Source organism: Thunnus maccoyii, chromosome 11 (assembly GCF_910596095.1).
Source record: "Thunnus maccoyii chromosome 11, fThuMac1.1, whole genome shotgun sequence".
Lineage (NCBI taxonomy): Eukaryota > Metazoa > Chordata > Actinopteri > Scombriformes > Scombridae > Thunnus > Thunnus maccoyii.
The window spans coordinates 9401603-9423795 of NC_056543.1; the positions used below are offsets into that span (position 1 = coordinate 9401603).

A 22193-nucleotide genomic window follows, 5' to 3' on the forward strand; every position below is an offset into this window, starting at 1 on the left:
TATATAATAATATATCAGTCAGAGGGACTAAATGAGTACTTTTACTTTAATACTTTAAGTACATTTTGCTGCTAATACTGTTCTTTTACTTAAGTAGGATTTTTCGTGCAGGACTTTTACTTGTAATGGAGTATTTTCACATGGCTGTATTGGTACTTTTAGCGCTGCTGTAGTGTTAATTTTCAAAGCCAAACATTACACCGCCTGGAACTCTGCTCGGCGGAACTGTTTATCCGCTGCCATGTCTACACGAACAACAATAACGGCCGGCATTCGCTGCACTTCCGTTGCCCATGACACCGGAGCAAAGTTCTGACAGCTGATCCTCCACTCAGCTTACACCCCGAAACCCTGAAACCCTAAAACCATCATTTTAAAAACTATATAACTTACAGTCTGACGTGCCTCAGTCAGTCTCCGGCTGGAGTTGCAGACGGCGCCTTGAACAGAGGAGGGCAGCCGATTATGGTGTAGCAAGGAGCGCTAGCAGGTAAAAAAAAAAAAAACAACAACGCTCAGATGACACACAAGCTAACAAACAACTTAAACTTGCGTCTTCACCGTTAAAACAAGATACGTTTCTTCTTCCACTTACCCAACATATACGAGGAACGAGCATACATTTAGACAGAATATAAGCGTGGATATTGTGCCTGTAGCTAGCTGTGATTAGCAGTGGTAGCGGTTAGTTATCACGGTTATTAAACGAGCTAACAGTACAGTGACGAGGCAGTAACTTATAAAAGTATGTCTGTTTTACCCGCTTTCAATGTCACAAGGGGTGTTTTTGAGTGTCATAACAGTTGGAGCCATTTCTTCTTGGTAAAACAGCAGTTACAGGGAGCAAAAACGTTTAAAAAAAGTAGGCTAGCGTACACCCAGGGCAAACTGATGTGACTGCACAGCATTCAACTGATTTTTTCAGCAATGTGTGTGTGTTTGTGTTTTTCCAGGTAATTCCACTTGACATGTTGTGTGTGTGTGTGTTTGCCATCACTGTTGTCTGCTTTTGCTGCACGGCTCTGTCTCTACAGCCACTTGGCTAACGAGCAGGTACTCTGTGTCGGTGGGCAGCGCCTGGGGGGCAGTGACTGACAGCTGAGGCAGGTGGGCATCGAGTCCGGCTTAGTGACACACATTTTATGGGCTCACTGATACCTGATCTGCTCACTCTCTGCTACTGCTGTCCCCCCCAGTGATCGCACCCAGTACCCAAAGAGTGCAGAGTCTAGTGAACTGTTCACTTGGAGAGGTGAAAAGACCTGTGAGACTGCATAGTAGTGAATGAGTAAACAGTGTGTTTTAGCAGATATCAAACAGCAGGGATCAATGAGACTTTATGACATTAACTGAGTAATAAATGGAATGTGTCTACATGGATTTTAGCCTGGATGCTGCTGAAGCAAACTGGACCAGTTGAGGTGAATAGAGATGTTTTTGAACAAATGAAATCCCCTGAAAGTTGCCATAATAGTTACTTGTTGGTCATTTATGATGTTGACATACTGTATTTTGTTGTGTTTTTAAATTTAAAGTCAGGGTCTGTCCGAGGTAACTCCCTCGTTCACTCATTCACTCCTCCCTACAGGCCAGTTTCTTCAGGATTTTTAGCTGGGGGAGGCATTAACAGGCTTTTAATTCATTTAAGAATTCAATTGATTTATAACACTGTTTAAGATTGCATCTGAGGGCAGATGTCATTTTTCCCAGTAGTAATTTACTGCTTATTTTAAAACTAAGTTGGCTAAAAATGACTCACATGCAAATAAATGTTCTGTGTTGCACTTTGGGACTAAGAGACATACTTTATTGGTTGTCCACACATAATTAACACTGACCTGCTTTATTTAAAGTTGACCGATAGTTCTGTTGTTGTTGCCTTAGAAAAAAAAATAGCGTCAACACATCATTTCTGTTAAGATTGCCTTCTATTTGTGTTTGAGAAGAACATATCTATTATGGTCACATAGGTGAAAAGGATTAGATATGCTAGGATTCACACATTAAAACTGAATATCTGGTAGGTTAATTAGACTTCGTTCAAATAGCATAGTGCAACTGTGGTTTCAACACCTCTCCTCATGTGGGGGTGGTATCAGATATAACAAGGTTACATTCATCAGGATTTACAGCACATGAGCATTGTGTTTGTTTTGTTATCTTCAGTAGATTTGTGAAATATTGTGCAAAAGTTTTGATGTAAACTTTGAAACTTAAGCTTTTACCAGGCACCAAATATCTTTACAGGCTGCTGTTTGAATACTACTGCCCTATATAATAAACACACAATACTTTAATCAATAGTGAGCAGTAAATTCAAATTTTGGACCCTTCCCTATCATCATCATCGTCATCATTTATATCATCACTGTCAACTGCAGAGTCACAGAACTGTAATTTGTTCATCTGTAAAATGTGGAGCAATGCATTGTGGGATTGTTTGCAGAAAGTATTGTTGGATTAATGTCAGAATTCCGTTGCGGTATGTTTGAGGACACTTTTAGTGGGCGTATTTACACACTCAGAATCTGTAGACCCAAATAAAAGGCTGAGGAGTAAATAAAGAGTCTTTTCTTAATTGAAATTTTCAAATCCAGTACAGTTATTGCTGTCTAATTTTACAACATACAGAGCAATAAATGCCAAATCATCACCAACTGAAAGGGCACACCGCACAAGAAACACTTCCAGGAAATAGATGAATAACATCAAAGGCACAAACCCTCTCAGACAGCTTGGCGCTGCCATTTACAAGAAAACATGTTTACAAAAAGTGAGGGTTTTCATCTGTGACTTTGACAATGTCATGACATAGATAATTGCTTCTTGTGGTAGCAGCATTAATAGGAAAGTTGGCAGTAAGTACTCTTCTTCGCTGGTACGGTGAGTCTCCTGAGTGGTATTTACCAAAGGCAAACAATCCACCCATGCTACCAGATTTGTGACGCTTGACTCTGTAGGCCTCCCTCTGTCTAATACACTTTCAGATTCAAAAAACAATGTTAAACATGAAATGTATTTTTTTTTTTTTTGACGTATAAGTCTACATCTGTGTACCCCGTGGCATTATTTCATAAGTACAGTTCAAATTCCCCTAAACGTTGCAGGAAGCAGAGTCTTTAAAATTCCATCCTTGTACTCTCACTACTGTATCAGTCTCCATCTTCCCTTAATTCCAGAGAAATTCAGCTGTATTGGAAACAAATCACTAACTCCTGTGAAAGATTACTCAGGAGTATAATCACATATGGATGCTCTGTGCTCTTATTTAAAATCATTTAAGAAGCATCACAGATGTAACAGGACTTTCTGTTCTTTCAGTTGTCAGCTGAGTCCAGCTGATCAGTGTTGAACTTTAAATTAACTTCAGTTCAGTGCAGTTCAGCCTGCTGTTTGACTGGCAGCAGTGTCTGCTCTCCTCCTCCTCCTCCTCCTCCTCCTCCTCCTCCTCCTCCTCCTCCTCCTCTTCCTCTCAGAAAATCTCAGAATGTTTTATTTTTTCGTGACTTTGCGGCATGCTGCTCCGATTAATTACCGCATTGCAAAACGTAGGATGTCACGAAAGATCAGTCATTGTCACCTCAGCCGAATCAGATCCCGGCGTGACTTGTACTGCAGTCAGTGCAGTTAGTACTAGATGACTGAGTATTTTATGTGATGTAGCTTCTGCTCTTATACTCTGAAGGTTCATGTTATGAAACCGCTTTCACACCGGAGACACAGCAGCAACATTACATTCGCTTTCAGCCGTGCGTGTTAATGCTCATTCAACTTATTTAGCTTGTTGTTCTCACTTTTTATGCGTTCAGCATTTTGAGAATAGGCTTTTATGAAGTGTAAAGAACCGCAGGGCTGTATAATTAATTTACTTGATTTACTGCAGGTAATGTGATTTAATAAGCATAAAACTCAAAGCTTACACTATCATACGACTTGTAGCCCCGCACGTCTCTCCGTATCAGGGAGTCTGACAGCAATTGGCTTCTCTAATTGATGTCAAGCTCTCTTATTATTCCATCATAAATAACTGGTGTCATAGCAGTCAGTTCACTGCTGTAGGAAGTAGAGGAAGGAGCAGACTCGCACCTCATTATTTTTTGTGTGTCACCTATTAACACTCGCAATTTGTGTCCTTCTTATCTCTTTACCATGAGACTCGCGCCGAAGACAGCCTGAAGACGCGTGGGCTGAAAATCAATATTTTGAGATACTTAATGTAGTCAGACTAGTGTGGTGTGAAAAGATCTCAAGATCTTTCTTTGCTAAGCAGAAATGAGCTTTGGCCCTGGATATTAATTACCATGAAATACATTTTTCTGTTTCTGTTTTTTTTTCTCCATCCATCATATCTACTTATTCTATGCAGAGTCATGACACAATGTTGCTGGAGGTAGTCAGTGACTTTGTTTAAAGATAACAGTGTCATGTGCATATCTTCTGTATCCTGCAATATGATTAAGTTAACCATTGCATTCTTTATGTCGTGTGTGTGTGTGTTCGTCAGGCATTTGAGCAGCAGCGCAGTGCAGCGTGGGGGCAGACCGAGGCAGATCACAGCAGCGTAGCCATGCTTACATTGGCCAGTAAGCTGAAGAGGGACGATGGAGGAAAGACGGGCCGTGCCTCCGGAGCCTCCGACTCCACCCACAGGGTCTCCATAAGGGACCGCCTCCTTACCAAAGGTACCTGGTGTTGTCGTCCGCTTTCTCTGACGTCATCAGTTGAGATCACTTTACTACTACACATTGAAAGACAATGACTGGTTTCTATACAGTGTTTGATGTTGGGTTGTCTGGAACGTGAAGAGGTTGTAGTGAGATATTTAATGGTGTAAAGGGGAAATTGATTCAGTGGCACGCTTACAGTTACCTTGCTCTTATAATGAAAATAAAATATTTAGGCTATACGATTGTTTCTTGACTATGTTTTCTTTAATCCTGTTTTAAAACTGACACTCAAAAATTAGGGAGACGTATACTGTATGAATTGTTCACGCTCCTCTTCCTCCATGGTTGTTTAGACTTTTTCCTTCTTTTTCTTTGTCTTTCTTTATTCTTCTTTGTCTCTGTCCATGTTTTCGCCTCTTGCTCCTTGGTATTTATTTATAGCTTCCTCTCTTTGCCTTGAGAACCAGCTTCCAGACACCTGCCTCCTCTGTCCCTCCTTTAAATTTCAAAGAGTTGTCCTTGTCCCTTTAACTTATTGTCATCCCATTTGTGTTTGTTTATCGTCTTATTCTCACTCCAGATTGTTTTCCCCTTTACATTCTCTAGTCTGTACACCTTACCCAATCATTAAAAGTAGTGAAATTAAGGTAACTGTTTGATGCAAGTGTTAATGTGATTCACTGTGACCTGATCTGCCCAAGAACTTGAATGAAGATGCTTTGTTTGATAATAGGGTTAATGTCTAGATGGATGTTCTGGGCTACAAGAAGTACACTATAAGTATACTATAAGTAGACCACAAATTACAGTATTTCACTTGTAATGAATTTCCACAACAGTGTTTTACTGTGTAAAACTCCTTTTGCTCCATGCACCTACTCCTGGGCTCATCATTTCATGTTGCATGTAAACAGGGCTGCAGCTAACAATTACTTTCACGATCAATTCATCTGTCAGTTATTTTCTTGATTAATCAATCAGACGTTTGGTCCATAAAATGTCAGAAAATGGTGAAAAATGTCAACCACTGTTTCCGAAAACCTTAGGTGATGTCCTCAAACGTCTTGTTTTGTCCCGACCAACAGTCCACAACCTAAAGATATTCAGTTTACTGTCATACAAGACTAAAGAAACCAGAAAATATTCACATTTTAGAAGCTGGAATCAGAGAATTTGTACATTTTCTTCTTAAAAAATTGATTAATCGACTAATCGCTGCAGCTCTACATGCAAAATATAAACAACTTTTCAATTTAGGGAATGCATCATACCTCAAATGTATTAGAACACTGTATTGTATATATTCATCAGTGTAGATCTGCTCCCTGATGGAAAGTGCTTGTCATTTAAACAGTATACCAGTAGGACAAAGATAATGCTGCTTTGGATCCCAGACAAACTCTACAGCAGGTACTGATGTTAAGGCACAACTTCAGCCAGAAAGGAGGAATCTGGTTTAGTGTTTGGATCTTGATTAAACACAGCTGAGAACTACTGGGAAAAAAAATGTGGATGGTTTTTAGAGAGAATTTCTTCAAATATGGATAGGGACCTGTCATACGCAGGTGATGAAGAACAGTACTTGTGCTGATAAAAAGCAGTCGGTCTCATTCAGCAAAACATGAACTGCCTACTTGCTGAAAAGGGCTTGTGAAATAGCTGACCCAATGCTCCGACTTTCATATGGAGGGGCAGGGAGTGAAAGAATAGTCAGCTAATTATTATGCTCTGCACATGTCAAAGAATACATTTGTAGAAGTGAAATGTCAAATTTCACCAGAACAACAACACGGACTGCTTGGAATGATCTTTTTTTTTACCCCGCAGATATTTGTTAAATATCCAAGTCTGTGTCATTGCACTCTTTTTTCCCTTCACCTTCTTTTATGTTTCTTTGAGTGGACAAATAGATCAGAGGTGTCAAACCATGCAGCTGACGCAAATCAGCAGCGGATGAGAAAAACAATACAGACAACCTGAAAGCTTTTAAAAGCAAAGCCAGACTTCTCCCAGATGCAACGGCTGCTTAACAACCCTCTACTCTTTCCATTGTCTTCCTGCTGGTTTTCTTCATTTATTCCTCTCTTTTTTTTCTTTTCCTCATCCTCCTTTTACAACTTGACGTCCCGCTGTTCCAGTCACTTTGCTTTTCCTCTTTAGACTGTGCTGCATGTATTAAAAACAATTTTACAGGTAGCATTTCAGTGCTTCCTGTGTGAAAGTATGTATGTTGCCTCTGTCCCTTTACCCTTTTTTTGCTTATTCATTATTCTTATTTTCTCTCAACAGAAGTTGCAGAACTTGAAGCCAATCTCCCTAGTAAGTATGATCAACACATCCGTTCACTGCACTAATGGCGTTCATTGAGCTAGACTCATTGTTTCAGAGTCCATGGTACTTAGTATTCTTCCACATATGTTTACATTAGCTTAGCGCTTATCTCTACATCTTCCAGTCGATACATCTACATGTGTTTTGTTTGAATATTTCAATAAAATATCATAAAACTGAGTCACTGAGCATTTTATTAGGAACACCATACTAATACTGGGTAGGGCCCTTCTTTGCTCTTAAAACAGGTTCAATTCTTTGTGGCATGTATTGAACACAATGTTGGAAACATTCCTTGGAGATTCTGGTCCATATTGACATGATTGCATCACATAATTTCTGCAGATTTGTCAGCTGCACATTGATGCTGCGAATCTCCCGTTAAACCACGTCCCAAAAGTGTTTTATTGGATTCAGAAGAGAAGTATGCTGAAGTCATTGTCATGCTCATGAAACCAGTTTGTGACAATGGTGCATTATCATTCTGGAAGTAGCCATTAGTAGATGGTGGCCATAAAGGGACGCACATGGTCAGGAACAACACTGACACAAGCTGTGGCATTCAAATGATGATTGATTGATGCTAAGGAGCCCAAAGTGTGTCAATAATCCCCACACATTTACACCAGCCTAGGCTGTTGACACAAGGCATGTTGTGTCCATGGTTTCATGCTGTTGATGCCAAATTCTGACCCTACCATCTGTGTGCCTCAGCAGAAATCGAGATTCATTAAACCAGGCTACGTTATTCTAGTCTTCAGTCCAGTTTTAATGAGCCTGTGCCCACTGCGGCTTCAGATTTCTGTTCTTGGCTGACAGGAGTGGAACCCGCCGTGATCTTCTGCTGTTGCAGTCCATCTGGTCCATCCAAGGTTCCACGTGTTGTACATTCTGAGATGATTCTTTTGCTCACCACAGTTGTAAAGAGTGGTTATCTGAGTTACCGTAGCCTCTCTTGTCAGCCTGAACCAGTCTGGCCATTCTCCTCTGTCATCAACAATGTGTTTCCATCTGCAGAACTGCTGTGCACTGGATGGTTTTTGTTTTTCACACCGTTCTAAATAAACTCTAGAGACTGTTGTGGGTGAAAATCCCAGGAGATCAGCAGTTTCAGAAACACTCAAACCAGCTTGTCTGGCACCTACAAACATGGTCAAAGTCACCGAGATGACATTTTTTCTCCATTAACTGGAGCTCCTGACCTGTATCTGCTGTTTTTATGCATTGCACTGCTGCCACATTATTGGCTGATTGGATAATTGCATGAATAAGCAGGTGTTCCTAATAATGTTCTCGGTGAGTATAATTGTATATAAGGAAACCGGCAACAGCCTCGGATGGTTCAGTTCAGGTCTGTGGTTAGTCTAAACTATTCATTTTGTAAAGCCATTTCATCAAGGCTTAACATTATTCAAATCTTATTTTTTTAGCTCAATTGCCCAGCTCTACCACATGTATTTTGCGGTATTAAGCAGGAAATGAGCTATACTCTTAAGTACAAACGCATGTGCTGTGGGTCTGGACTGGTTTCATGCTTGTTATAACTCTAGGGATGTCTTTGTTCAAACAGACTGTACCGGCCTTTGCTATTTGAGTGCTGGCTTTTATTCGAGAATTCACACTCCAGTAGCCTATATCAGATCTTCATTAGTCCGTTATATCGTTACTGTAATGCATGAGTGCAGATTCATTATGATTTTGTTGGCTGAACACAGCATGCCTGTTTTTTGTTTGTGGTCTGATGAGGTGGCCCCCACAGCTGAGGACCATGAAACCCAGATAAGTAAACAGTGAATGTATCTCACAGTGTAGAATAGGAAGCAAGAAAACTGATTAGTTTGCTTGGAATTATTTTTACATCTCCTAGAAAAGAGACAACTCAAGACACTATTCAGCACAATATTGGTTAAAAAAACAAACAAAAAACCACTACAAGCCTGTAGGAAATATTGGTATTCAGTTACTGGGGGTGCATGGCTAGGATGTTGTAGGGTACATCAACTGAATAGCCTGTATGTTTGCTGCATGCTAAATGCTAACCTGCACTTGTCTGTGCACAAGATATTCCTCCGATTCTCCCGAACAACAGGGCCGTCTGCTAACATCCTCTCTTAAATATTATACTCATCCGACCTGTGCTTTATCACCAACAACAATGATGAAATGTGGCCCTCTGAGAAGTATTCTTTTTATTTTCATGAGGCTTCAATACTAAGCCCCATAGAAACCTGGCTGCATGCCGTGGATCTGGACTCGCTGTATGACACTGATGGATATTCACCCCTTAGGGTTGACAGGAACAAGAGCTCAGGGAAAAGCAGAGATGTGGGACTTAAAAAACAAAGCTGAAAAGGAAAACTCCTGAGAATAAGGTGGTTATACCGTAGGATCAAGATGTTACCAAAGAAACTGTAACAATAATTATTGAATTATGTTAAGCTAGGGTAATATAAATGAAATGTGCACAATAACAACTGATTTATTTCATTTTTATTTCCGTAGTCTATCATCCTCTAGAATACACAACCTACAAAATCAGAGATCATCATAATAAAATGAACTTTCCAAAACAAGAACAAAGTAAAGCTGCAATGAATGGACAGGAAAATAAGAAGCAAAGTGAAAGCAAATTTAACCGACAAAGCAGGCAACCCTACAAGGATGTAGCTTTGCATGAGAAAGCCATGATTCAGCAGCTACTAGGGGGCCGCAACAGAGGTGGCGTTTCAGTCTTTGACAGCCAAGAATTCAACCCTAAGTCTGGGTTTTCATAAGCTGTAGGGAGAGACATTATTTAGCCCCTTCATTCAGTAACACTGCTGACCTGACAAAACCCGTGTCAGATGCTGATCGTACCCCCAAACATTACCAAGCACATTGACACAAACACACGCACGTGCACAGTTAAAGGATAGGTTCACAGTTTTTCAAGTGTGTCTTAAAACAACATTCAGCCGCCCACATGAGCACTGAAAGAGGTTTTCCTCGCTGTAATCATTCCTCCTGTTCATACCGGCTATTAAAAGATCCCCTTCAAGTGTGCTTTCAATGTAAGTGATGGGGTCCAAAATCCACAGTGTTTACACACAGTCATGTTGTCCAAAAATACATTTAAAGTTTATCTGACACTTGTATGAGGCTTCAGCAGTCTGAGTTAGTCATATCAAGTGGATATCTGCCAGATTTCTTTTTAGTATCAAATTCCCTCTTTGTGTTTCCCTCATGAGCTGTGGTGCAAGTAGAGTAACAAAAAGAGGAACTTTGGAACTAAAAAGACTGTAACGTTGAAAGATATCTATTTGACTAATTTGGACAGCTGAAGCTTCATTTTAGCTTCAGATAAACTTTTAGATATTTGGGCAACTGACCTGTTTTAAGACAGACTTAAAAAAAATGTGAACCGATCCTTTAAACTGTATAGACACTGCATAATAGATACACATGATGAGGGATGATGTCTGTTTGATTATCAGATGACACCTTTATATAATATTATTTGATATATTTTTGAAATTGTGAGGGGCATGTGAGGGTGGATGTCGTATCTCCAATCGTATCTGAACATCTGCATATTTAATAACTCAAATGTTTCATTTCACAATCTCCTGAGTAACGGAATCGAAGTTTGCATAAACGATCTTTAAGGCTGGCAGAGAAAGTTTGCAAAAGACAAATTAACTTTCAGATATGATAAAATGTTCATAAATTATTTGTAGAGTGCCATCTTTTACATGCAGCCCACAGTAGATTATCTGATCAGTCTAACTAGTAGATGGATATACTGCTGCATTTCACTCTGTGTTTCCTTTACATTCATTTGGCAGCAAGGACTGGAATCACTCTCTGTCGCCTACTCAGGAGTCGTGTAAATGTAGAAATAATAGAAAAGAAATATGAAAAAGTCAACGTTTTTTCTGAATTTCAAGTTAAGAAAATGAACTTGCTGCTATAAAAATGTAAAACCTAACCAGTGTTTTGATTAGAGCGCGCTATAATGAGCCTCAGTGTCTTTCTTTAAACGTTGCCATTTAAAAATAGCATTGGCCATATGTAATGATATTAAAAAATTCAATCAAAAGCTCTTCTTAAACGGCAACAAACCAGCTAATCAGAGCTAAATGTAGAACCTCAGTCTCCTAAACTGCACAGATCTGTAAGCAAAACTATAACTTGTGATACACTGACCAGATTAGCAGTAAAGTTGTACAGCTTCCTTGGTTATGGAGTTCTCGTGTTTGTGCGATGGCAGATATACATGACCATGTGTTACCTGAACTGAATTTACTACCCTCCTTGGGACACTGTGTGGCTTTAATCAACAGATATTTCTATTATGTGGGAACATTATGTATAAAAAAGGAGTGTAAGGAGGGTTGATAATGAAACTTAACTTATTTAGTTAACTTGTTTAGTCAGGTTAAACACTTCTTCTACTTGAACACGGTTAAAAATCTCTCCCAGGTGATGTTAGTGGTCTTGAGTGCAGTACATATCCTTGAACACCAGGGGGGAATGTGGTGCCACAGGGAGCCCCACAGCCATGATTTTTATTTATTTATTTATTTTTAACAAGTCCTGCATTCTGTGTGGACAATATGAACAATGTGGCTTAGGAAAGAATGAATGGAAATACAATATGTTATTGATTTTAATGCCATTTTATGGTGCAAAAGCAAGCAATAAGAAGTAATGGTGCACCTTCATACAACTTTAACCTTTTACCCATTTCTAACCGTCTTTCTCTCCTCCCTCCACTTTCAGGTACGTGCAAAGCCAATTTCCCAGATGAGGACAAACTGCATCATTTTCAGCTGGCAGTGTCTCCTGGTAAGAGCCAAAAAAAACTCCTTACTTTAATAATTGCATTCATAATTTAATAATGGCTTTTTTTTACATGGGATGCAGAAAGAAATCATGTTGGCACCCACCATTGAAATAATAATATTATACGTAGACACTTATTGGAGCAGTATATTCGGTTGCTTATTATTAAACTTAACCAGTGACAATTGACTGTGCAACAGATTTGATAAGGTTTTTACTAACCTCTTGTTAAAAACTCTGGAGCCAATAAAAGGACTATAATTAATCACCCAACATCTGAGTAGGTTTAAAACTAATGAGGACCAAGAATGATATTGAAGCTCAAATATACTGCAAAATGTAGATTTTACAGTCTGATATTACGGAAGCTCATATGAATTATTCTGAAGCGTTTAAAGCTTTTCAGTTCATTTTGGAACTATGTTTTGAATTTATTATAGAAATCTGGCTGTTAATGATCTCCAGGCCATCACTTTTTTATGTATTGGAGATAGAAGAAGCACATGTCATAACTTACTACTCTAACAAATGGGAAAATCGGAATACAAATTGCCATCTTACTGTGACACAGCTCTCTGAATACACAGAGCTCCAGCCTGCATTTAGGACAACTGCTTTCTCATTTTGTACCATCTTACTTACAGAAAATATGTCGGTGTTTGTGTGTGTGTGTGTGTGTTGTGGGAGAGGAGGGGATGTTAGGTGTGATGGAGAGCAAGACTGCAAGTGTTAGTGCAATTTGTTTCGTGAGGCTGTGTGTATCTTTTTAAGTATTCCCCCGAAATGGCACTTGAGTATTCTGTGTATTTTCGACGTTACAGCTGCAGTGTCATTATTCGCCTGCTTGCTCAGCAGTGTTCCAAGCTAAGTGGGCTACCTGTCGATTTGTTGTGCAAACCAAACGCGCTGCTGTGGAATTACCCAAATCTCTGGAGGCACTCTTACCCTTCACTTCCTGTTCTCTCTCTCTCTCTCTCTCTCTCTCTCTCTCTCTCTCTCTCTCTCTCTCTCTGTCCTCAAGCCCATTGTCACCTTCTCATTTCCCTCGTTTATAAAATGTCGCAATCCGTCTTCATCTCTTCAAATATACACAACACTGAGATCACGAGCCAAAGACTGACAGCACTGTGTGTGTGTGTGTGTGTGTGTGTGTGTGTGTGTGTGTGTAATAGAAAGATGGAGAAAGGGTATTTTTTCATAGTCATCTCTACTTGTTTGTTTGTTGTCCTCTTTGTTGTTTTTTTAAATGTACTGTTAAAGGATCCATATGGACCGGTGTGACATTTTTAGGAATGTTTACATGCTGTTTAATTTAATACAGCTGAGCAGCTAATGATCTATCTAGCCTGCAGACTGACATTAGCGGTGCGCTTTTCCCCAGTGAATGTTTGTTTGGTGGCTCAACAAGCGAAGTGCAGGACAAGACGTGTGTTCATGTCTGTAAGTTAGACAAGAAGGAGAGTTTAGCAGGAAGGTTAACATGGGTTGTTGTTCAGAGTCATGTGTTGTGAAGCAGGCTCCTGTATTCCTGTATAACTGTATTCCATCACATGAATGCAAAACTCGGGGAGAACACGGGACAAGTAGTTTACAGAGCAATTCCAGTTGGATTTCAAGGATAAGTTACAAATTCCAGCAAACGAGGGCAAAAACCACAAGCGGTCAGATGATCAGACGGGTTGTAAATAAGCCAATAGTTGAGCCAGATTATCTACCCCACTGTATTCAGGTTATAATACTACTTAGCACAAAAAAATAGTGTTTGCACAACTATGGCAAGTAGAGTTTACAGACCAAAGTTGGTCTGTATGTCAATGGAGTGGACAAAATATTAGCAACACCATTCAATATAATGCACCAGCATCCACTACGACCTCAATCATAAACTTTTCTGACAATATCAACAAAAACTGAAAATGTACAAGCTTGGTAAAAGTAGAATTTATGGCAGAGCTGTTGCATTGGATTGCTTTAGATTGAACAGGTGTTCCTAATGAAGTCACCGGTGAGTGTGTGTGTGTGTGTGTGTGTGTCTCTGTGATTCATCTGTCTCCCTGCCACCCGAATAGGCACTGTAACTCAGTAACAGCTTAGTTTTCACAAAGGCCTTTGTAAGCAATACCTGCAGAGAAAAGCAAAGATCAGCAATTAGAGAAAAGGTTTGGTGTCATGTTCTTTAAGAAAAGTTGATAAGGAGGTTGAGTTCCCAGAGAAAGACTTGCTCAATTATTCAAAACCTCCATCTCTCCTCTTAACACCCCCACCACCACCACCCCTACACACACACACACACACACACACACGTCCACTCCTCCTTTTCACTTCCTTTCACTTCCTCTTTTCTCTTATACTGTTTTCGGTTTATGTCCTTTGTTTAAAATCTTTCTCTTTTTACGTTTCACTCGTCTGCTGCTCTGCATCCCCATTATTTAAAGCTGCTGATATCTGCCTTAATTTTGTATTGTTAGCAGGTGTATGTGTTCTGGCATAAAAAAAAATGCCATCATAGAACCCGATGTGACATGAACCAGACGTTAAAAACAACAACAGCCTCTGTGTTGTCTAATTTCCTTCAAGAATGATACAGTAGCTACATAATAGACACTGAGAAGCTTACATTTTCACGGCAGGGAAAGTATTTGTGTTCAGGCAGAATCATCTCAACTCGTTATGAAGAGAATTCGGGACTCCCGGCTTACGTAAGAGCTTCTTTTCTTGAATCCTTTTTGTTTCTATTTTTTTTCCTTTTTGTGTTTTCTTCTGTTCTCTCGGTTTCTCAGGGAGATATTAGCACCGTTAAATCTAGATGAACACACTCATTATACTGATAATTCCATAATTAAAGCATTTGATTGACAGTTGTTGCTTCAAAAAAAAAAATGAAGGCCCATGTCTTAACGGGTCCACCTACAAGACACACACCGCTTGACATTATGCTTTTTGGGAATTGAGAAAAATATGCTTTTATCCCTTTTGTACTGAAACTGTTTTGACTGTTAATCCTTAATTCATATTTAGTGGTTTTCATGTGCTCATTAAATATTTTCTACACACTTCTGTGGAAGTTTTACAGAGCAGCAAGAATGTGTTCTTGTCACACATCTTAACACTATGAACTTGTTCATTACGTCTTGTCAACAACAACGCAGTCTTTCTGTTGCTATGTTGGAGGTGCATGGTGTAATATTCATCTAGGTCATATTTTCACTACCAGAGATTTTGTTTTGAGTGAAATAAAATAAAACCTGATCAAGAAATTCTCATGTCGACAAAAATGGTTTCTGTCATATTTGATCAAAATGCGTTTTTTCACCAACATGAATCTTACATCTCTTTTGCTACATAAAAATTAATCTTTTGCTCAGTAAATGATGGGATCAGTTGGAATGTCTCTCTAGTTACTCTGTTTAGTTCGGTTTCCTCTTCCCAGGCAGTGGCTCAGTGCTGTGACCCCGTGGCCTCAGACCCCTGTGTCTCTGAGGAATGGGGACAGCAGCAACACTCTGGGGGTGAACACATTCTCACATGGTGTTGTTTGAATTCACAGAAATACAATGATGAATGAAAATGGATATGCAAATTGCGTTTTCTTTGTGACTCAGATGCGTACTCTTTCTGCTTGATTTGCACACGCATAATTAACGTGTTGTGCACATGAGTGTATGAGCGAGAGTTTACCAAGAGTTGTGTTAACTCCTAAAAATGCTACGTTTATGGCATGATAGCTAAGTTTTTAAATGTTTTTTAAATTACGCCTTTTTCACAAAATAATACTATATTTATATGCATATAAATCCTTTATCAATACTTAATAGAAGAACCTTTTGCAGCAGTCATATCTTACAGTCTATCTTCTTGCATGGTTGCTCAGATGTGGTCACGCTCAATCTGCTGTTAACAGTTATTCCACTGATTGTGGATGTGAGTCATGTCTGGGCTTGGGTTTAACTGCTCCAGTATTAGTTTGCTTCCTGCCGTCCTACAAAGACCTACTTCAGCAAACTGTAGATGTACACTTTTGTTTGTCTTAGATCCTTTTCCTCAAAAATTTACGGTCATGTCGTTGTTGTTGGTATATCTGTAAATTTACTTTCTGGAGCAGAGTCCATAGCCTTTGAATTTTGGAGGATACATAAACAAACAGTAGCAGTCAGATTTTTTTCTCTCTTTTCTTTACTCAAAATGTCAACTTCTTAAATACATCCCTACACGTTTGAGCTGAAATCTGATCCGAAATATGCAAGTGGACAACGCGAACAACCTGTGAAACAACCTTAGCAACAAACTTAGCAACAAAGACAGTGGAAGAGACAGACGTTTGTGGTCATGTGTGAACAATCTGACATCAGTTTGATGTGAAAGTAGAGGTAACCTTGCAAATGGAGCGTTCAGAGCAGGCTGAAGCTCTGGCTTTTAACTCTCAGGGAGCATTTTTACACATGTTCACCTCGTGTTTTGGAATATTTGACTATTTTAACATGGTGAAATGCAATGGCAACGGTGAAAGGTACTTTTGGATGAAGTGTATGTCTGTTGCTGGACAACCAAGAGCAGCTTATGGAGGCTAAACGGATCAATCAGAAGCTCAACTCTGCATAGTGGTGTGTGTGTGTGTGTGTTTGTGTGTGTGTGTGTGTGTGTGTGTGTGTGTGTGTGTGTGACGTACTCTCTTCTATCTAATGATCAATGGAAATAAGAGACAAATTATTATACATTTAAAATATGCTTCTAGAGACAAGACTGTGACAAGGACATGTATCTTTCCAGTAGCTGCATTTCAAGGAGACAGTTTTCTCCCTCTGCCCACCAAACTACATGAATAAAAAATGAAACATACATATTATAGATAAGTGGACACTAAACAGAAGAAAATAGAGGAAAAGGTAATAATGTACTTTGTCAGTCCCAAGATTTTCTGTGCCACGATAAACAGAAACATCCTCGTGGGTTGGGGCTTTTCAGATAAGCTATAATCTATTTCTAGTGTTCTGACAATTATGGATGGATGTGTCTTTCAGAGCTCTGCCAGAAACAATAATTATGTGTCAACACCAATCATGCCCCGTACATGTCATTCTGCTTCAATCTTCCTTCCTACAATTTTAATCATTAATCTGGGCACGATGGCTACCACTTTTTCCTCACAGTGTTTTCCTTTTTCTGTAGTTAAGTTGTCATCATTATTGATCCTCACAAAGGCTCCATTTATATTATAAGTAAAGGTGCTTTCACTCTTAACCTGTTGATTATGGTTCAAAGGAATTCTTGTGCGTCTGCTCGGTTATTTCAGGCTGGTGTGAAAAGCTGTGATCTGAACTCCAAACAACCAGACTGAGACTGTTTGGATCTCGATATTTATTTCTTTGCGTGCTCTTAGTGACCGCCAGAGATGATAAATAAACACACGAGGAGCAGTAAAAGCGCTGTGTGATTCGCTGTAAGTCGCTGGAATCCGATGGTGTAGCAGATGCAGCGGGGAGGGTCACCAAAACGGTCCAATCAATGAATCAGTCCGTAGGTCTTTGTGTTTTGATTGGTTTATAAAAAGTCAGCTTAAACACAAAGCATACCAGAATTAAAAGGCAAAAATGTACCTTTTTCTTTTTAAAACTTTGGTCCAGACCAAGTACAACAAACAGAGCTGACTCTCCTCGGCAGGTTGTTGGTTCCAAGCATCTCGGAGAACTTGCCACAGTTCTTTTAGGGGTCTCGGTTGCTTCTGTCTCTTCATGTGATCCCAGACTGACTCGATGATGTTGAGACCAGGCCTCTGTGGGGACCAAACCGTCTGTTGCTCGTTCTCCTTGTCGCTGAAGATAGATCGTTATGAGTCAGGCTGTATGTTTGGGCTCGTTGTCATGCCGCAGAATATATTAGGGACTGATGAGATGCCTCCTTGATGATGGTATTGGATTATGAATAAGAATCTAAACATCTGAAGTGCCTAAAACTTTTACACAGTACTGTTTGTGTATACTGTAGTAGGAAGTAAAACATTTGTCAGTTTGCGGGCAAACTTCTTATTAACTAAGTAACCAATGAACATCTTTCTCTCATTTGAACATACTGTAAGTCTAGAATTTATTTACCTAGAAGATACGGAGTTGGGTCGTGTGCTTGTGTGTGTATTTGTGTATGTGTGCAAAGCCCAGTGTCTCATGACAGTAAAGACTGATTGTTCCAGCGTACTGAAGACATTCATGAATTATTTATGACCTCTGACTGCAGCTGTTAGTCGGTAGATGCTTTTCTCTCCCTCTTTCAGTTTTTTTTTTTTTTTTCCCTGTGTTTGTTATTCTCTCGTCCCTTTTGAGTCCATCCATCCTTTCGGTTTCTTTCTTTCTTTCCTCCCCTTTTTCTGTTTAACACTTATTCAAGCTTGTGTGTCTTTCCCCCCCTCTGTCTCCTCTCATTGATAATGCAGGACGGACTGTTTGACAGGTTTAATTGAAGTGTACCTCTGTCTTTGTTACAGTGAATGGAGTCGGGTGAGGTTTAGATAGCCCTTTTACCAAGACGTTATCCCGAATAGCTCAGTGTTTGAGGTCAAAGAGAGAGAGAAAGAAAGGGATCAGCTTGTTTTAATGCCAATTTTGGCATTTTTAAATTTTGCCTCTCCATATATTTAAAGAAGATGGTACAAAATGTCCTGTGGAATTGTAGAAACACACAACAAATATAATAGTTCAGTCCGTTTGTGTGAATATGTGTTTGTGTATGAAGTGTCTTGCATTTGAGCAAGGTGTTCTGAGACAGAAGGTACAAATCTGGGTAACGGCTGCTCATTCAAGAGAGCACATGAAGGTGTTCATTCACGCACACACACACACACACACACATACAGTAAGATTGTTACGTGGCTTATTACCGAGTGCTTTCCCTTCCTCTCAATCTCTCTCTCTCACCTTCTTGAGTTCAATCAGAAGTTGCCGAGACTTATCAGTCCACTTGTGAGCTCTAACAGGCCGTGCAGGTGAAAGGACCGCAGGCAGTCATTTCTTTCTGTCAGTGTCAAGAGTCTCGTCCCCAATTTGTCCCTCTCTAATCCCCAAAACCGCTGTAGTCATTTGACGCCTGTCCTTTTCTTATCATGTGTCCATGTAAGATCACGACAAATGTTAATGTCATCTAACTAATTTAAGACTCATTTTAAATAGATCCAATGTCCTGAAGAAGACTTTAATTGGCTTTAAAGGCTATATGTGTGGAGAATGTCACCGCGTTTGACTGGGAATAAATCCATTTGTGACGTATGCGTGAGTGAGTTTACATGTTTTATGCTTGCATGTGTATTTAGCCCTCTTTACATTAGTGTCCCAGTGGTGTTAACCAGGTGACTGTGTCTGTGTGTGTGTGTGTGTGCACGTGGTAAGGTTTGCAAGATGGAAGATGAGAATTAAGCCGGTGCTATGTTTGGCCAACAGGACGTGGTTGGACTGAAAGATCACGTCTTAGCCCTTTATCCCCTGAGAATACATCCTAGATTGAGATCCAATCGCTCTAATTGGTCCTCTCTACTCTCTACTTCACTCTAATGTCAAAGATTTATCCGTCACACGAGAGCTGTTCGATCTCGGCTGAGACCACTGCGTCGGCACAGCGGGGGGTTCCCAGTGCAGAGCGCTCCACCAAAAAAAACAAAAAAAAAGCTGAACCTGGCGCAGCTCTAGTGCAACTTCACCTGGCAGTGTGCTGCACTGGGCCAATCAAGCATGTGCAAGTGCAAATTCTGGGTAGATTAATAAAATTCTAGTATGTTTACCTTGCAAATTTTTTTCATCCAAACTGGCCTTTTTGGATTGTGTATCGTCTGTTCATCGGTTCCTGTCCCAGCACATCTGCACCAACACAGCCCTGTGAATGTTTTAATGCAGCGAACGAGGCCCCAGCTTCTATAATCCATATCATTACATTAGTTTTTATTTTTATAGAAGAAAACTTATGTATTTTCTGAATTGTCCTTATTGCAAGAAGCTCTTGTGTACTCTACGCTGCAGTATATCTGAGTGTCTTCTCAAATATGAATATTTTGGTCGGGATGAAACAAGACATTTTGAAGATGTCACCTTTTTCACCATTTTCTGACATTTTATGGACCAAACAACTAATCGATTAATTGAAAAAACAAATCGACAGATTAATCGATATAATATTGTGATGTTAGGTTCAGGTCTTTGTTGAAGATGATTTCCTCAGAGATGTTTTTTGAGCCTCTGGTGTATGAGATCACGAAGCCTCAAGAGAAGTCTTGATGACACATTTCTAAACCATGGTTAGCAGTGTATGATGATGATTGTCAATTGATGTTTATCATCAAACATATATTTTTGTATATATATATGTTATTTAAACCCTTTTTCTCTCTTTATTTCTTTCCTTCCAGATGAAGGTTACTACCAAAGTGGAAAGTTTCAGTTTGAAATAGACGTCCCAGAAGCCTATAACATGGTGGTGAGTGCTCCAGTTATCTTTCATTGGTTGGTCTGTATATGTGTATATATATGTGTGTATATGTGACATAATGACCCATAATGGTCTGTCATGTCTCCATATCAACATGTAACTAACTAAAAATGTGTTTATGGTTTCATCAGTGTTGTAAATATGCAGATGTTGCATTTGCTTTCCATTAAAGAGCCCCTCCAGACATGTTTTAAGACGTATATAAAATGCTCTACTTTGAGTAGTAATTTGTATCTGATGTGGTTTTTCCACCAAAAAAAGTTCAATTATCTTGTTGAACCTGCAGTGCGGAACTTTAACATATAATTGAACGTCTGTTACATTCAAACCCTTGCCAAAAGAGTTCACACATTGCTGATTAAGCCTATCACTGTCAGATAAATCTCTCTGGATTTCACAGTAAACCAGCGTTTTTAATCTGGTGTCGGGGTTTGACGTTCCCATGCTGGCTGGATGAACGCATGAATGCAGACTTCCGCCGGCTGAGCCGGCTAATTTCCTGTTAGCTCTCTGCTAACTTGAATGGGGATAAAACAATTTAATCACATGGCTCCTCTAGACTTTCCAAATGTTATCAGACCGAATGGATCAAATTCTGATAGTGAAACAAGTCATTTCACGGGGGTCATGTGACGCTCAAAAACAATTTATCCACCGTTTTACAGGACTGGCTTCCAAACTAGTTGGGATTTCACAAACCATGATCGTAGGCCTGACCCTTAAAAGCACAGAGAAACTTTCCCCCTTCAAACTCTGCACATACATTATTCTGCACAGCGAAGCTCAAACATTCAACTGTAGGAACAAGAACAAAAACATTTTTTTTTGAGTGGAGGGGGACTTTAATATTCATATAGGAATATTAAGGTACTGGGCTTGGATGTGTCGGTGGATTCCGGGGGCGTCTGCGGCATACCGCATCATTTTTTTCACCTGACCTTCATGAGTGAGACTTACTCTGCCCACCTCTCTCCTTTTGTCTATTCTTCCATTCATTCTTGCTACACAGGCTTTATCTCACCACCGCCAGTGTGTGTTCACGTACCGTACGCACCAATCTGTGTCTTTTGTTTGTGTGTGAGATATCGTCATTTCATGTGTATCTTTACCAATGAACACAATGTGAACACCTTGTATCTTTGTCTTTTGTCCAAGTCCTTTATTACATGTTTACACACACACACACGCATGCAGTTATCTGTAGCACTTTCACGACGCCCTCCACAGAATAAAAAATAATAAACATTCACCCATGAAACTAATCATGAAATTAATCGATGCATAATGTTGAGCCAAGTGGTGCACGAGTACAGGAGTAGCGGTGAGGAGCGTGAAATGATTGGTGAAGAGAAGTCTCATCAAACAGAAAGGTTAAGTTTCAGAGGCTTTCCTCATCAGTATATTACCTTCAATAAGGTCACATTAAATCTATATTTATTAAACCACACAGCTGTAGTTAAGGAGAGCTCCTAGTTTATTAACATACACATCAAACCAGTTGATAAAAGGCGTCTGCAGCCTGGATTGAAACCTGTAGCTCGCAGTACAACAGTCCATTCTTTGACTCTCAGAACAGCGTTTCATCCTTCGTTCTTTACAGGTTGCATGTGTAAATACAGGTGGGGTATTAATGAGTTTTTATCTATCATGTTGTTGTAGTTCTGCACTTCTGTGGCACAGAAAGTGTGCAGAGCTGATGAAATTCAGTAAAAGCTTTTGGGCCCTTTTTTTAGGTGATAAACAGTCAAATTGCATTTTTCTTTATTTACTGAAAGACTGCTGTGAGGTCTAGTGCTGGTAAATAAACCCACCACACCCGCAGCAACACTGAAAATGATGCGTTTGGTCTGATTATTATAATTAGTTATATTTTAAGGTGTTCCTGTTCAGAAGTCTAACTAAATAGGT

General features: G+C 39.7%; 1 protein-coding gene across 1 annotated transcript in view; it reads left to right on the forward strand.

The window, feature by feature from the left end:
* The first annotated feature begins 255 nt into the window (after positions 1–255).
* The window catches only part of ube2f (ubiquitin-conjugating enzyme E2F (putative)), a 48195-nt gene continuing 26257 nt past the window's right edge, over positions 256–22193 (forward strand). Inside the window, exons 1-5 of the mRNA XM_042426755.1 lie at positions 256–490; positions 4505–4682; positions 6957–6986; positions 11760–11825; positions 20206–20273. Of these exons, the coding sequence (XP_042282689.1) occupies positions 4568–4682; positions 6957–6986; positions 11760–11825; positions 20206–20273 (279 nt within the window). The 5' untranslated portion in view covers positions 256–490; positions 4505–4567. The remainder of the gene's footprint in view (positions 491–4504; positions 4683–6956; positions 6987–11759; positions 11826–20205; positions 20274–22193) is intronic.